Source organism: Loxodonta africana, chromosome 20 (genome assembly GCF_030014295.1).
Source record: "Loxodonta africana isolate mLoxAfr1 chromosome 20, mLoxAfr1.hap2, whole genome shotgun sequence".
NCBI lineage: Eukaryota > Metazoa > Chordata > Mammalia > Proboscidea > Elephantidae > Loxodonta > Loxodonta africana.
Genome location: NC_087361.1, coordinates 17,036,371 through 17,052,334, shown reverse-complemented (window position 1 = coordinate 17,052,334; position 15,964 = coordinate 17,036,371). Strand labels below are relative to the sequence as shown.

Sequence of the window (15,964 nt, the reverse complement as noted above, 5' to 3'; positions counted from 1 at the left end):
GAGCTAGACATTGATACGATTCCCTGATGAGGCTCTAAAAGGAAATATAACAGAAATCTGTATACGATATTTGACCCCCTTTGCCCCACTCTGCAGCAAAACTGGTAGACAAAGAGCCTCGTCCTCCAAAGTGGAGATGGCTGTAATTATGGTCAGGACTTCTGGTTCACTTGTAGTTTTTTCAGAGAATCTGCTACAGTATATCTAACTTTCCATGATAAAAGCTTCGAGAAAATATTTTACTACTTAGTAAAAATTTGAAACACTTCACACCTTTAAAAATAAATAAATTCAGTTCAGTTAAATCCAGTGAATATCTATTGAATATGTACCGTATGCCAAACAAGGCCCTGGGTCTACAACGATGTACAAAACAAATTATGCTTATTTCCCTCGGAGAGATTATGTTCAAACTACTGGAACAGACAGATAAGTACACATATGGTTGTAACCAATGTTAGTGTGGACAGGGTGCTTTGTGAACAATAAAGAGAGATGGTTGGCCCAGACTGATTCCTTCATTTACCTGACTAGCCCTCCCCTCCTTCATGTGTATCTCAGATCCTGCTGGCTATGACTTTAAAATATATTTCCTCATTTTGCTCTGCCTACTTCTCCAGTCTCCCTGTCACTCTCCCTCTCACTAAACAAACTCCAGCCACAAGCACACAAACTCATTTGTTCTCAAGCACGCCAAACTCAAATTCTCCTGTAAACCGTTTGTACAGACTGTTCACAGGCTCCACCATGCCACTCTCTATCATATCACTCCATTTTATTTATTTTATAGTTTATCATTATTCAAATAATCTCATTTCTTTTTACTTGTTTATTTTCTCTCTCCTTGCCCACCATTAAATGTAGGTACAACTGGATCACGCCCATCTCTTTCTTGCTTCCCCCTTTGATGCCAGCAACTAGAGCAATGACCGGTCCCTAGTAGACATTGAGAGAAAGTTGTTTGATGTAATGAACTTGGGGGCTCAACAAGGGCCTCTTTTTATGATACTTATCATGAAAAAATTCTAGTGACCAAAGACTGGAAGGGCATTCCTGACATATGATAAAGCGTAAGCCAAACACATTGGACATGAAGTAACATGCTGAACACAAGTACTCTGATGTTGCAAGAATCTAAAAATTTGAAGTCAAATAAAGATATGACATTGGCGATATAAGGAAGAGTCAGATCTTTTTATTCATTCTGAGGACCCTGCAATTTATTTTGTCATTCAAGGTCATTGATAGTTTTAAGCAAGTGAGTGATGGAGTGGGATTTGTGTTTTCATAGGATTTGAATATATTTATTTGTTAAAAAGAAAAAAAAAAAAACTTGTACACTTATGTGCTGGTTCCGAGGTGGCCTGGCACTCAAACCCCACATTTGTCCTAAGTTCAGGCAAAGCATTTGAGCTCAGTCTAAAAGGAATGGACCTCTGAGACACTAAATGTGTCTGCAGGGTGCAATCCACTCATCAGAGCTTGAAAACCATTGTCAGTAGCTTGTGTCAGAGCAAAGACAATGTGACATGCTTGGCGACTGTTCAGATCTGTGCTCTCTGGATGTTATACTTGAGGGTTTGAAAAAGGGGTCTGAAAGAGCTCCGTAGCTTTGGGAAATAGCAGTAGTTAGTATGTATAGCTTTCAGAAACCACCTTCCCATCAGGTTGACCCTTCCTGTCAGTTAGAGGTTAAGCTCTATGTTTCTCAACAGTCAGGTTTAGAGAGCAAGGAAAGAGAAGAATGAAGACAAACTGAATTCTAGCTACTAAACTCTGATAGGTGGTGTGTAAATGTGCCACATTCACTCTCTTTCACTTGAATCTGCCTTCCTGGGAAGAAACCATATGTCATAAAAAAAAAAAAAAAAAAAAGATTCTGTTTCTTTTTGATTAATCTCCAGTAGGAAGCCCAAAGATATTAAATCTCATTGCTCTCACATTTTTCTCCTCCCCTTATAAACAATTCAATTCAATTCAATTTGAATTAATATTTATCGAGCACTGACACAATGCATGGCAGCATAATGGATGCTGTGATAGAACTGCTGCATAAAAGGGAAAAAAATTGTGCTCTATCTTATGAAAAGCAGGCCATCTAAGTTTATATAAGACAATAGGAGCAATAGTAACAGCAACCAGTGCACTACAAGATAATGTCAAAGATTATTTAATTCAGTCACCGCTTACTAACCATCCACCATATTCAAGGAAACCAACATGTCCTAAACCAAACTGGAGAAGGCTACATTGACAAGGACTAGAAAGACAAATACAGATTTTGTTTGAAAAAGACAGTTGCATCATTTGTAGAGAAATATATTTGTGCCATACTTCATATATGAATAAATGGGGCTATTCCTCTAGCCAGACATAGATAAATGGATCCTCATTTGTTTGTTTATATGGAGTATTCAGTTTGTTTGTTTCTGGTCTGGTGTCAGAAACATTTTAAACCTTGCTTCGTTAAGCCGAACGATGCTGCCCAAACTAACCCAGACCAGGCCATTGTGACAAAATTTGAGCCAACTCTTTTTCAGACAACTCCAATAAAAACAGGTTTTGGAATTAGTCTGACTGGGTTCGAATCCTGATTCCATCATTTATTAAGTCTTACTTTCTAAATCTCTTTGTCCTTCAGTTTGACCATCTATAAAACTGAGATAATAGCTATACTTACATCAAAGAATTGTTGCAAGAATTAAATGAGATAACACTTCCAAAGATCTTAGAACAGTGACTGATTTGTAGTAACTGTTTAATCAATGTTGGCTATTTTTTACCTCTAGAATAATGTGGCGGCAATTGAGGTTTGAGCTCCCGAAGAATGTAGAGCTATTTTCAGGGCTTCTCTCGCATCAAAACCACATTTTATAAATAGCGAATGGATGGAGGGAGGGAGGGATGGATGATGGATGGAAAGTGTAGGATATGGTAGGATAGGATAGGATAGGATAGACCAATAGATACAGAGATTGTCACAGCATGTTGAATTCCCTGGGAAACTGACTCTGAAAAGGAGACTTCCATGCAGGTATTTTACTGGGAAAACCTCTCAAGATCAACCCCCTGTATTCTTATAGCTTCTGGATATTTTTAAGGCTCATAGTTCTTAGCTAAGTCCCTCTCTGGGAATTTTCCTTGGCTAGAGAAAGCCATTTTGCCCAGGGTCATGATCTCTTTACTGGTGTAGCCTGCATCCAGTGATTGGTTGATATGGAAGTACAAGGGCCAAGCACCCTTGCCTCAATTTGGGTCAACTCTGAAGGGTCGTCCCAGATATAGAACTCCGCATGGAATGGACGAAGGCCTTTGTTGTGAATGTGATCCTGAAAGCATGTAATCAAGGATCAAGATTTAATGAAGTTAATAATTTTTACTGCTTTATCAATGATATTCTTAAATAAAACTACCTCCTTATCCTCTCTCTTTTTTTTTTTACTGAGTAGCAGAGAAGAATACGAGCATGCTAACACAGTCTGATATCCCTTCCGTGATTTGTGTTAAGTCTCCTGCAGTTTTATCTCTCAGTATCTATCGTACTACCAGTGCAAATATCAACATTGTATTAAAGGTAGATACACAACTTAGTGCTGTTATGAAAACAGTTTTGATCTCATGGAACCCCAAAAGAGTCGTGGGCCAGTAGCTTGGAAATTAATATACCACGTTGTATAACTGTCTTGGAAGAAGAACATCCAAAATGTTCCTTAAGAAGCAAGAATGGTGAGACTTCGTCTCATGTACTTTGGACATGTTATCAGGAGAGACCAGTCTCAGGAGAAGGACATCATGCTTTGTAAAGAAGCCGATCAGTGAAAAAGAGGAAGATCTTCAACAAGATGGATTTACACAGTGGCTGCAACAATGGGCTCAAGCATAACAACGATTGTGGGATGACACAGGGCCAGGCAGTATTTCGTTCTGTTGTACATAGAGTCGCTATGAGTCAGAACCAATTCGACACCTAACAACGGCAACAACATAGTCCCATGACTGAACATGGAGAAAGTAGTTTACAGTTTTTTCACACACCAAAACCTCTTTTTTTAATGATGTCACTTCTCATTACTAGACCTTGATTACTATGTTACTGATATGAAAGCAACTTATCCAAGTCTCTTCAAATGTTGGTGACAAGAATGTTCAAAATGATTTTAAAATATAACTTGCATAATAGCCCAAAAGTGGAAGTAATCAAAATGTGCATCAACTAATGAATGCATAAGCAAAATGAATAGAATATTATTTGGCAACAAACTAACGAGGTACTGATACATAATACAACATAGGTGAAACTTGAAAGCATTACACTTTGTGAAAAAAGCCAGTCACAGAAGACCACATATTGTATGATTCCATTTATATGAAATGTCCAGAATAGGCAAATCTATAGATATAGGAAGTAGATTAGTGGTTGCCTAGGGCTGGTAAGAAGAGGTGAGGGAAAAATTAGGAGTGACTGCTAATGAGTATGGGGTTTCTCTTTGAAAAAGTTCTTAAACTGATTGTAGTGATGGTTGCACGACTACATGAATTTGCTAAAAACCGTTGAATTGTGCACTTTAAAAGGGTGAACTATATGATACATGAATCATATCTCGATAAAGCTATTAAAAAATAACTTGGAGCTTTGTGCGACCCTCAAAATAGATAGGAAATTAAATGTCATCCTGGTCTAAAGTAACTATTTCTCTTTCTGTATGTGGGAGCTTATGTTGCCAGTAAATTTTTCAGGAAAAGTGAGAAGAGACTTTCCTGACTGAATTAAATTACAAAAACAACATGCAATAATATTAATAAGAATAATAACAAGGTTTAATTAAATAAATATTATTAAAATAAATCAAGGGCTGTGCTGTGTTTTATATGTGATTCTCAGTGTAACGCTGAGTTAAATGATTCTATTCCTATTGTATAGACAAGGGAACAGAGTTATTCTTTATGTTTCAGTTGGACCATTAACTTTTCCTACTATTTAGAAAGTCCTCACTGACATGAACTGTGACACCAGGCAACTTCCTTTCTTAATAGGTAAAAGAACTACCTCTTTAAATTTAGCATAATCCTTTCTAGGTCAGAATAACTTATGTTTTCAATTCTATTCAAAGGTTTTGAGACTCCTAATAGAAGAGAGGTAGGTAGGGAACATGGTAGAAGAGGCAGATCTCATCTAGTGGTGCTCTGTCTCAGAAGATGGATTAGAAACGTGAAGAGCTAATAATACCAAAGATTTTCTTTGCTAGGTTATCTTTTACTCATTAATTATACAGAAGAGCCTACTTAAATGGATTCCCTTGATGTAGAGCTTTTTTTTTTTTTTTTAAGTGAAGGTTCCTTTCCTTACTCTGCACTTGAGTTGGGAGATATTATCAAAGAGGTATCAGGGAGATAAGTTAATATAATAAGATAAAGTTTATTTCATTTGGAGTATAAGCTTATTCATTTAACTGGCCAATGGATCATCGTTGTATAGCAGATTAGGTCACTATGACAGAAAAGGAGCCAGAGCATCCCTGTGCCTAAGTATTCTCTGGTTTTAAATCAGATACCCATAAAAACTTCTTTAAATTGCCAAATTTTTAAGATACTATTATTTGTGTTTCTACTACACTGTATAATATAATCCTTTTTTGTGTTTCTACTACACTGTATAATATAATCCTTTTTTTTTAACTAGATATTCATTTTTATTGTCAATTTTAATAGACTTTACTGTAGGACCTCTGGTGGCACAGTTAAGTGCTTGGCTGCTAACCAAAAGGTTGGCAGTTTGAACCCATCAGCCACTCCTTTGGAGAAAGACGTGGCAATTTGTTTCTATAAAGATTTATAGCCTTGGAAACCCTATGGGGCAGTTCTATTCTGTCCTATAGGGTCACAATGAGTCAGAATAGACTTGACAGCACTGATTTAGTTTTTTTTGTTTGTTTTGTTTTTATTTTTTAGAGCAATTTTAGATTTATAGACAAATTGTGCAGAAAGTATAGCCAGTTCCCATACATCCCCTCCCCCTACACATCGTTTCTCCTGTTAACATCTTGCATTTCCGTGATGCATTTGTTACAGTTCATGAAATATTATTGATACATTATTATTAACTTGAAACACTTACTGATGAAGGTAAAAGACTACAGCCTTCAATATGTATCACATCTGAATATAAAGAAAACAAGTATCCTTACAACTGGACCAATAAACAATATCATGATGAATGGTTAAGGATTTCATTCCTCTTAGAGCCACAATCAGCACCCATGGAAGCAGCAATCAAGAAATCAAATGACATATCACATTGGGCAATCTATGGCAAAATACCTTTTCAAAGTGTTAAAAGACAAAGATGTCACTTTGATAACTAAAGTGTGCCTGACCCAAACCATGGTCTCTTCCATCACCCCATATGATGTGAAAGCTGGACAATGAAAAAAGAAGACCAAAGAAGAATTGACGCATTTGAATTGTGAGGTTGGCAAAGAATATTGAATATACCATGGACTGCCAGAAGAATGTAACCTGTCTTGGAGGAAGTACAACCAAAATACTCCTTAGAAGCAAAGGTGGCGAGATCTTATCTCTCTTACTTTGGACAGGTTATCAGAAGGGACCCTGGAGAAGGACATGATGCTCGGTAAAGTAGAAGGTCATCAAAAGAGAGGAAGACTCTCAATGCAAGGGACTGACACAGTAGCTGCAACAATGGGCTCAAATATAGAGATGATTGTGAGGATGGCACAGGACCGAGCAGCGTTTTGTTCTGTTAAACGTGAGATTACTATGAGTAAGAGCCAAATGAACGGCACCTAACAATAATAACTAAAGACCATAGTTTACAATAGCATTCATTCTTTGTGTGGTACAGTCCTATGTGTTTTTAGATACTCATTTTTAATATCATTCATAAACAAATGTTACCTGATGTGCAAAAAGGGACCCTGGTGGCACAGTGGTTGAGCATCTGGCTGCTAACTAAAAGATCAGCAGTTTGAATCCACCAGCTGCTCCTCAGAAACCCTATGGGACAGTTCTACTCTGTCCTATAAACCATCATTATTAGTCAAAATCAACTCCACAGCAGCGGGTTTTTTTGTTTTGGTTTGGTTTGGTTTGATGTGTAAAAACAACTTGAAATTTTTTCATGTTTTTCTGTAACTCTATTAAAGACAATATTACAATAACTGAGTAGTACAATATGCATTATTTTGCAATTTAATTTTTTTTTCTCTAATTTCAAGGATGCCATTTGTATCTGGTCTTGTTGATGCATACATCTTGCATGGATGATAACTGCATTTTTTCCCTTTAAAAAAATGAATTATTTTTAAATCAAAGTAGAGGGAATTAGATGGAAATGGCTCCTACATGTCGTTCACTGTGCCGGGTTCCTTAATCCTCTCAACCAAGAGCTAAAATATTCTAATAGCCTCATCCCTTTTTCGGTCAACTGTCAACAGCTTCCTTTCTATTTATTCTATATAATGTAAGAATGAAAAAATGTAGTTATTTTCTATTGATTATGTTTGGTTTTGGTTTCACTTTTTTGTCTTTACCTTTCAACTTCCCTAAACTCACTTCTTGTCCATGCAGTCAGCTTTTCTTTTGTCTGAGTTACCTGAACTACTATTTTCACCAGGTATCTCATGAAATACTACACAAGCCTTCATCCAATTCAGTGCTGCCCTTCTGCCCACTGGTCTGGCTGGTTCAATGCTCTGCTCACAGCTATGGAAAGTGGTTTCTATTTTCTTGGGAGCCTTTGTTCTTACCTTATTTCACTTTAGTTCCTTTATTACCAAAATTGTTTGAAATATTTTTTTCTGAAACTTAATTTTGTTGGTTTCTTTTAACGCTTTGTTCTATCCTTTATGCTCCCTGATCACTCCCAGCTAGATTTTCTCTTTTTTTTAATGTCAAACTAATTCTTATGTTTCTTTACAAGCAAAGTCAATGGTCAGCAAACTCGATTCTTCCCTTCATTGGATACAGTAAAACAGACTCAAGGGTTTTATTTAATATTACACACAGACACAGTAGTAAAATGTCAGTTGCCATCAACTTGATTTCAACTCATGGTATCCCCGTGTGTATTAGGATACAACTGAGCTGTGGAGGATTTTCAATGGCTAATTTTTCGTTCTGTTATACATGAGGTTCCTATGAGTCAGAGCCAACTCAAGAGCAGAAGTAGACTGGAGAAGTACATCTCCAGGCCTTTCTTCTAAGGCATTTTTGGGTGGACTCAAACTGCCAAACTTTTGGTTAGTAGCTGAGCCTGTTAACCGTTTGCACTACCCAGGGATTCCACACACACACACACACACACAAATACATTAAAATCAATTAATTTAGACACTTGTGATTCTCTTGCAGAAACACGATGGCCATTTCACAGTCATCCAGTTGGTTGGTATGCTCCGAGGCATTGCGTCTGGTATGAAGTATCTTTCTGATATGGGTTATGTTCATCGGGATCTAGCCGCTCGGAATATATTGGTCAACAGCAACTTAGTGTGCAAAGTTTCAGATTTTGGTCTCTCCCGGGTGCTGGAAGATGATCCAGAAGCTGCTTATACAACAACTGTAAGTTTATATGTTCTTTTCTGATATAGATTGTTTACACTTACTATTTTTAATGTTTTTATAGTGATTCTATTTTTGATTTCTTAATTTTCTATTTTCGTTCCCCTAATTCAACATTGTTATTTAATTGAGACATATTTGCCTTATCTAAGTGCCTAGTTTTTAAAAAATTATTTTTTTCTAATTATAAGTTTTTTTTTTTTAACTGTACTTTAGGTGAAAGTTTACAGAGCAAATTAGTTTCTCATTAAACAATAGACAAATTGTTTTATGACATTAGCTGCCAACCCCTCAAAGTGTCAACACTCTCCCCTTCTCCACCCAGGTTCCCTGTTTCTATTCATCCAGTTTTCCTGATCCTACCTGACCTCTTGTCATTGCTTATGGGCTGGTGTGCCCATCTAGTCTTGTATACATGTTTGAACTACAAAGCACGTTCCTCATGTGTGTTAAGGTTTGCCCTATAAACCTGACTAATCTTTAACTGGAGTGTGTACTTCAGTACTGAGTTAAAAGTGCATCCAGGGGCCATACTCTTGGGGTTTCTCCAGTGTCTGTCAGACCAGCAAGTCTGATTTTTTTTTTTCATGAATTTGAATTTTGTTCTATGTTTTTCTCCCACTCTGTTCAGGACCCTCTATCATGATCCCTGTCAGAGCAATCAGTGGTGGTAGCCGGCCACCTACTTGTTCTGTGCTCACTCTGGTGGAGGTTGTGGTTGTTGTAGTCCATTAGTCCTCTGGACTAATCTTTCTCTCATGTCTTTGGTGTTCTTCATTCCCCTTTGCTCCAGCAGGGATGGGACCAGTAGATATATCTTAGATGGCCGCTGGCAGGCTTTTAAGACCCCAGACACTACTTACCACAGCCGATGTAGAATATTCTCTTTATAAACTATGTTATGCCAATTGAGCTAGATGTCCCCTGGGACCATGTACCCCAACCCTCAGCCCATTAACTCAGTAACTCAAGGAGTTTGGATATGTCTATGAAGCTTCTGTGACAGCCTCGGTCAAGTTGTGCTGACTTCCCCAGTATTGTATACTGTCTTCCCCTTCACCAAAGTTACCACTTATCTATGGTCTAGTTAGTGTGTTTCCCTCCTCATCCCTCCCCTTCCTTGTAACCATCAAAGATTGTTACTTCTGTGTGTAAACCTTTTCATGAGTTTTATAATAGTGGTCTCATACAATATTTGTCCTTCTGTGATTGACTTATTTCACTCAGCATAATGCTCTCCAGATTCATCCATGTTGTGAGATGTTTCACAGATTCATCATTGTTGTTTTATTGTTGCATAGTGTTCCACTATGTGTATGTACCATAGTTTGTCCATTCATCTGTTGATGGGCACTTAGATCACTTCCATCTTTTTGCTATTATGAATAATGCTGCCATAAACATGGGTGTGTATATGTTTATTCCTGTGACGGTTCTTATTTCTCCAGGATATATTCCTAGGAGTGGGATTGCTGGATCTTATGGTATTTCTATTTATAGCTTTTCAAAGAAGCACCATATCATTTTCCAAAATGACTGCACTATTTTGTATTTCCACCAGCAGTGCCTATCATTTGTTATTTTCATAGTTTTTTTGTTTGTTTTTGTGTTATTAATTAGTGCCAGTAATGTCAGTGTGAGTTGGTATCTCACTGTAGTTTTGATTGCCATTTCTCTAATGGCTAGTGATCTGGAGCATTATCTCATGTGTCTGCTCACAGATTGAATGTCTTCTTTGGTCAAGTGTTCATATGCTTTGCCCCTTTTTTAACTGAATTATTTGTCTTTTTTGTTGTAGAGGCGTTGGATTTTCCTGTAGATTTCAGAGATAGGCCTTTGTCAGATATGACATAGCCAAAAATATTTTCCCAGTCTGTCTTCTTTTGGTGAAGTCTTTTCATGAGCCATAAGTGTTTAATTTTTAGGCGATTCCAGTTATCTAGTTTATCTTCTGGTGTTTGTGTATGTTAGTTTTTGTTTGTATCCTGTTTATGCCGTATATTAGGGCTACTAGTGTTGGCTCTATTTTTTCTTCCATGATCTTTATAGTTTTGGGTTTTATATTTAGGTCTTCTCTCCATTTTGAATTAGTTTTTGTGTATGGTGTGAGGTATGGATCCTGTTTCATTTTTTTACAAATGAACATCTAGTTTTGCCAGTACCATTTGTTATAAAAGTCTGTCTTTCCCCCCATTTTATGGACTTTGGGCTTTTGTCAAAGATCAGGTGACTGTAGGTGGGTGGATTTACATCTGGGCTCTCGATCCTGTTCCATTGGTTAATGTGTCTGTCATTGTACCAGCACCAGGTGGATTATGAAATGAGCTTTTTTTTCTTCACAACAGTCATTATGAAATGATCTGAATATTCATACTCAAAAATTAACAAGATCAATTTTTCTGGAGATATATCAGTACACCATAAACCTTTTTTCCAAATAACATTTGGGGAAAATGTGAATAAGAATAAAAGACTAAATTTTTAGAACCAAACTATTATCTGTATACAAGATGATCTCAGCTTGACTCATGAATAGTTTAAATATTCCTGAATGCCCTGAAAACTAATTCATTCCACTGATGTCTTTGCTTATTGTTTTGAGAAATTCAGTTCAAAAATCTCTCTTAAGCAATCTGAAAGTTACTAATTTGTAAAATTATACTATATTCTGGTATTTGTTAACAAAATCTTCACAAGTGATTAATTTGACAGCTGCAAAGAAAAATAAGTCAGTAAAACTCTGCAAGATTTTTTATTCTGTTTTTTTTTAACCATATACATAATTTTAAAAGAGCCAAAACCATTATTTAGTTTCCTTTTATTTCATTTGCTCTGAGACTTTTTCTGAAACTTCACTATGTTCATTTACTCCAGGGTGAATGAAAGTTTAGTATTTTGAATAAAATATTTTATGCCTTTGCTATGTTTACTTTATAGAAATGCTCTATATTAATTCATCAGTTGTATTTTCACTAATTTCTCTGACAAAGAATCAAAGTTCTAAGGAAAATAAATTAACTTTCAGAGTGTGATGTATAAGGTGGTAGTACCTATTGATCTTTTAATTTGACCGGAGAACTTTATAAAACGAAGTCTATCACATTTGAAAATAAATTGTCCATCATAGAAAAACCAGAATTTTCAACTCCATTTTCTGATTGAAAAATGTCATCATTATTTTCACATTTTTCAAGACCTTTATTTTATTTCCTTTTATTTTTGCATATGTATAACTTGAAATACCTTTTGAAGCTATAGAACCCTGCATATAAGAGTTTTCTGTTAAGCTAATTGTTTCCAATTCTGGAGAATGGTGTTTTCGCTGGCTGATTATTGGAAATATAGGCCTTTCTTCGCACTCCTTCTTAGTCTGGAAGCTTCACTGAAACCTCTTCAGCATCATAGCAACATGCAAGCCTCCACTGACTGATGAGTGTGGCTGCACGTGAGGTGCACTGGGCAGAAATCAAACCTGGGTCTCCCATATGGAAGGCAAGAATTCAAGCGGAGGTCTGGAGAAGGCTTCACAAAACGATAAAACTGGAACCAGCCCTTAAAAGGTTTCATTAGGCAAATAGTTGGGAGAAAGTGGTCCAGACACAGGAAACAGAAAAGACATGGAAATGCAGAGAAGTGAATGGCATGTTGATGGAAAGGTGAAAAGTTTGGAATTGAGATGAGAGGTCGTGGAGGGGCCAAGTTCCTTAGAAATAATTTTGAGGGTATTTAAAAGGCCTTTCAAGACATTTGAAGGTTTTTTTATAGCAGTTAAGAGACAGAATTGATTGATTTAAATAGGGGATAACAAATGCAGACCCATGTCTTAGAAGATATTATTGTCAAGAGTATGGAAGAAAGACTGAAGGACAGAAGGACTGACAGTAGGCAAACGAGTTAGGGTATCATCACTATAGACCAGGAAGTCCATATGGCTTTAATTTGGGCAATGACAGTGGGAATGAGGCAGAGGGGTGAGAATTGAAAATCATCATGAATGCATAATTTATAAGAGTTGGTAACTAATTAAATATGAATTATAAGGAAGACGGAAGATTTAGATATGATGACAGTATTTCTAGATTAAACAACCAGCTGAATGGAGATGCTATTAATCAAGACAGAGGATCCCTGCTAGAGATAGCCTAGCTAAGGGCATTAGATTACGAGGCAAAATTATAACGAAGAGTCATGGGCGCTGTGTCTCAATGTCATCAAGATAATGCCAAAGTGAGCATTGGCATTCTGTGGAAATTTTGTGTAAAACTTTTAGAGCTTTATGTGAATATACTTAGTCCCCAAATACATTTTCTATCTCCTTCTAAAAGGAAGGAGACGGTAGAAAATTTTACTGCCTAGTGAAGATATACCTCAAATCAAGCAAACTCATAATAAAATATAATAAAGGGGAAGAGTCATTTATATGAAAAGAATTCTCTGTTTTATAAAAACCTTACCTGAGAACAACTTTAAAGAGAAAGTTTCCTGGCTCTTGGGAACTTAATATTACTTGATATAAAAAAAAAAAAAAAGCATGATTCAACTTTTCAAGGTTTTATGTATAACTTTCTTGGAACATATCTTTTACCTTAAATAATTTTGATTTTTTTCTCCTGCTGTGTAAGTATAGTTAGTATTTACTTAATGTTCATAAATGTTTTTAGAATATGTATCAGAAGGATTTGGAGAAAATAGAGGCTCTGATGGGTTTAAAAACAGGGAGATATCATGTTTGTTTGTTTGTTTCATAATCTCCAAGAATATAATCCTTAGAACAGTGTGCTACAAGGAAACTATACCTTCCTAATTAACATAGGCAAAAAAAAAAGAGCAAGCAAACCCATTGCCGTCAAGTCGATTTCAACTCATAGCCACCCCATGTGTTACAGAGGAGAACTGGTTTATAGGATTTTCTTGGCTGTCATCTTTACAGAAGGAAACCTGGTGGTGAAGTGGTTAAAGCACTAGGCTGCTAACGGAAGGTCAGCAGTTTGAACTCACCAGCTGTTCCACAGGAGACAGACGTGGCAGTGTGCTTCCATAAAGATCACAGCCTTGGAAACCCTATGGGGCAGTTCTGCTCCTTCTGGCAGGGTTCCTATGAGCTGGAATCAACTCAACAGCAACAGATTTGGGGTTTTTTTTGTTTGTTTGTTTAAATCTTACAAAAGCAGATCACCAGGCCTTTGTTCCACAGCACAGCTGGGTGGGTTCAAACCATCAACCTTTACGTTAGTAGTTGATTGCAAACCATTTGTGCCACCCAGGGACCATAATCAACATGGAGAAAAATAAATAGACATTTTCTATCAAGATGACTTGGCCAGTTTACAGACAAACCTATCATGGCAAAGAGCAGTCAAAACTGGTTAAAGAAGATAGGCTGGAAAGATAGAGGGACCATCGTGAGCCCAGTACTGACTATGGTACTGAACTGGTCAGTGTGAGGCCAGTGAGCAAAATGACCATTGGAGCCAGAGTAGCCAGATTCTGAAAGAGACATGAAAGAGATTACCCTGCCAACAATGAGTGCATCTTTTAGAGTTCTATTTATAAACCACGTGCATGTAGTACATAGGAATGTACTATCTATATTGTAAACTACCCTAAAGTAAATAGATGGATGAGATTTACAACAAAACATAAGCAAAAATTCTAATATTTTCTTCCTATAACTGAAGAGTGTTTTGCACACCATGCTTTAGGTTTAAGACTATTCATTCAGTATATACTTCACACAGGTTATTACGGAGCTACCCTATTTCAGACCTCATTCCTTTGAGGGCCAATAGCCACAAATAAAGGGATTCTTGAGAACAGATGAATGCCTACTCAGAGACAGGGCCAAGAGAAATCAAATATGGCACAGAATCATAAAACCCACAAATGGGCAGACATCAGGAATGGATGATAAAACAGGAAGGGCAACAATAGGAACAGAGGATTTTTCTGGTAAGGCATTCAGGCCCTGTACTAAATACTATCATGCCATGCCAAAGACACCTTAAGAACTGATTATGGCAAGAAAACCAAGAGATTGTGCATTGTGGAACAAAGATGTTGTTGTTAGGTGCCATCGAGTCGGTTCCGACTCACAGCAACCCTATGCACAACAGAACGAAACACTGTCCAGTCCTGCGCCATCCTTACAATCGTTGTTATGCTTGAGCTTATTGTTGCAGCCACTGTGTCAATACACCTTTTTGAGGGTCTTCCTCTTTTCCGCTGACCATGTACTCTGCCAAGCATGATGTCCTTCTCCAGGGACTCATCCATCCTGACAACATGTCCAAAGTATGTAAGACGCAGTCTCGCCATCCTTGCCTCTAAGGAGCATTCTGGTCGCACTTCTTCCAAGACAGAGTTGTTCGTTCTTTTGGCAGTCCTTCGTATATTCAATATTCTTCGCCAACACCACAATTCAAAGGCGTCAACTCTTCTTCGATCTTACTGATTCATTGTCCAGCTTTCACATGCATATGATGTGATCGAAAATACCATGGCTTGGGTCAGGCGCACCTTAGTCTTCAGGGTGACATCTTTGCTGTTCAACACTTTGAAGAGGTTCTTTGCAGCAGATTTGCCCAATGCAATGCGTCTTTTGATTTCTTGACTGCTGCTTTCATAGCTGTTGATTGTGGATCCAAGTAAAATGAAATCCTTGACAACTTCAATCTTTTCTCTGTTTATCATGATGTTGCTAATAGGTCTAGTTGTGAGGATTTTTGTTTTCTTTATGTTGAGATGTAATCCATACTGAAGGCTGTGGTCTTTGATCTTCATTAGTAAGTGCTTCAAGTCCTCTTCACTTTCAGCAAGCAAGGTTGTGTTATCTGCATAATACAGGTGCTGAATGAGTCTTCCTCCAATCCTGATGTCCCATTCTTCTTCATATAGTCCAGCTTCTCCTATTATTTGTTCAGCATACAGATTAAATAGGTATGCTGAAAGAATACAACCCTGACACACACCTTTCCTGACTTTAAACCAATCAGTATCCCCTTGTTCTGTCCGAACAACTGCCTCTTGATCTATGTAAAGGTTCCTCATGAGCACGATTAAGTGTTCTGGAATTCCCATTCTTTGCAGTGTTATCCATACTTTGTTATGATCCACACAGTCAAATGCCTTTGCATAGTCAATAAAACACAGGTAAACATCCTTCTGGTATTCTCTGCTTTCAGCCAGGATCCATGTGACATCAGCAATGATATCCCTGGTTCCACATCATCTTCTGAAACTGGCCTGAATTTCTGGCAGTCTCCTGTCAATATACTGCTGCAGCCGTTTTTGAATGATCCTCAGCAGAATTTTGCTTGCGTGTGATATTAATGATATTGTTCTACAATTTCCACATTTGGTTTGGATCACCTTTCTTGGGAATAGG

At 37.3% G+C, this 15,964-nt stretch overlaps 1 protein-coding gene across 1 annotated transcript in view; it reads left to right on the top strand.

Annotated features, from left to right (window-relative positions):
* EPHA6 (EPH receptor A6) overlaps positions 1 to 15,964 on the top strand; it is a 1,103,076-nt gene that overhangs the window by 969,747 nt on the left and 117,365 nt on the right. Inside the window, 1 exon segment of the mRNA XM_003410340.3 lies at positions 8,371 to 8,580. Within this exon segment, the coding sequence (XP_003410388.1) occupies positions 8,371 to 8,580 (210 nt within the window).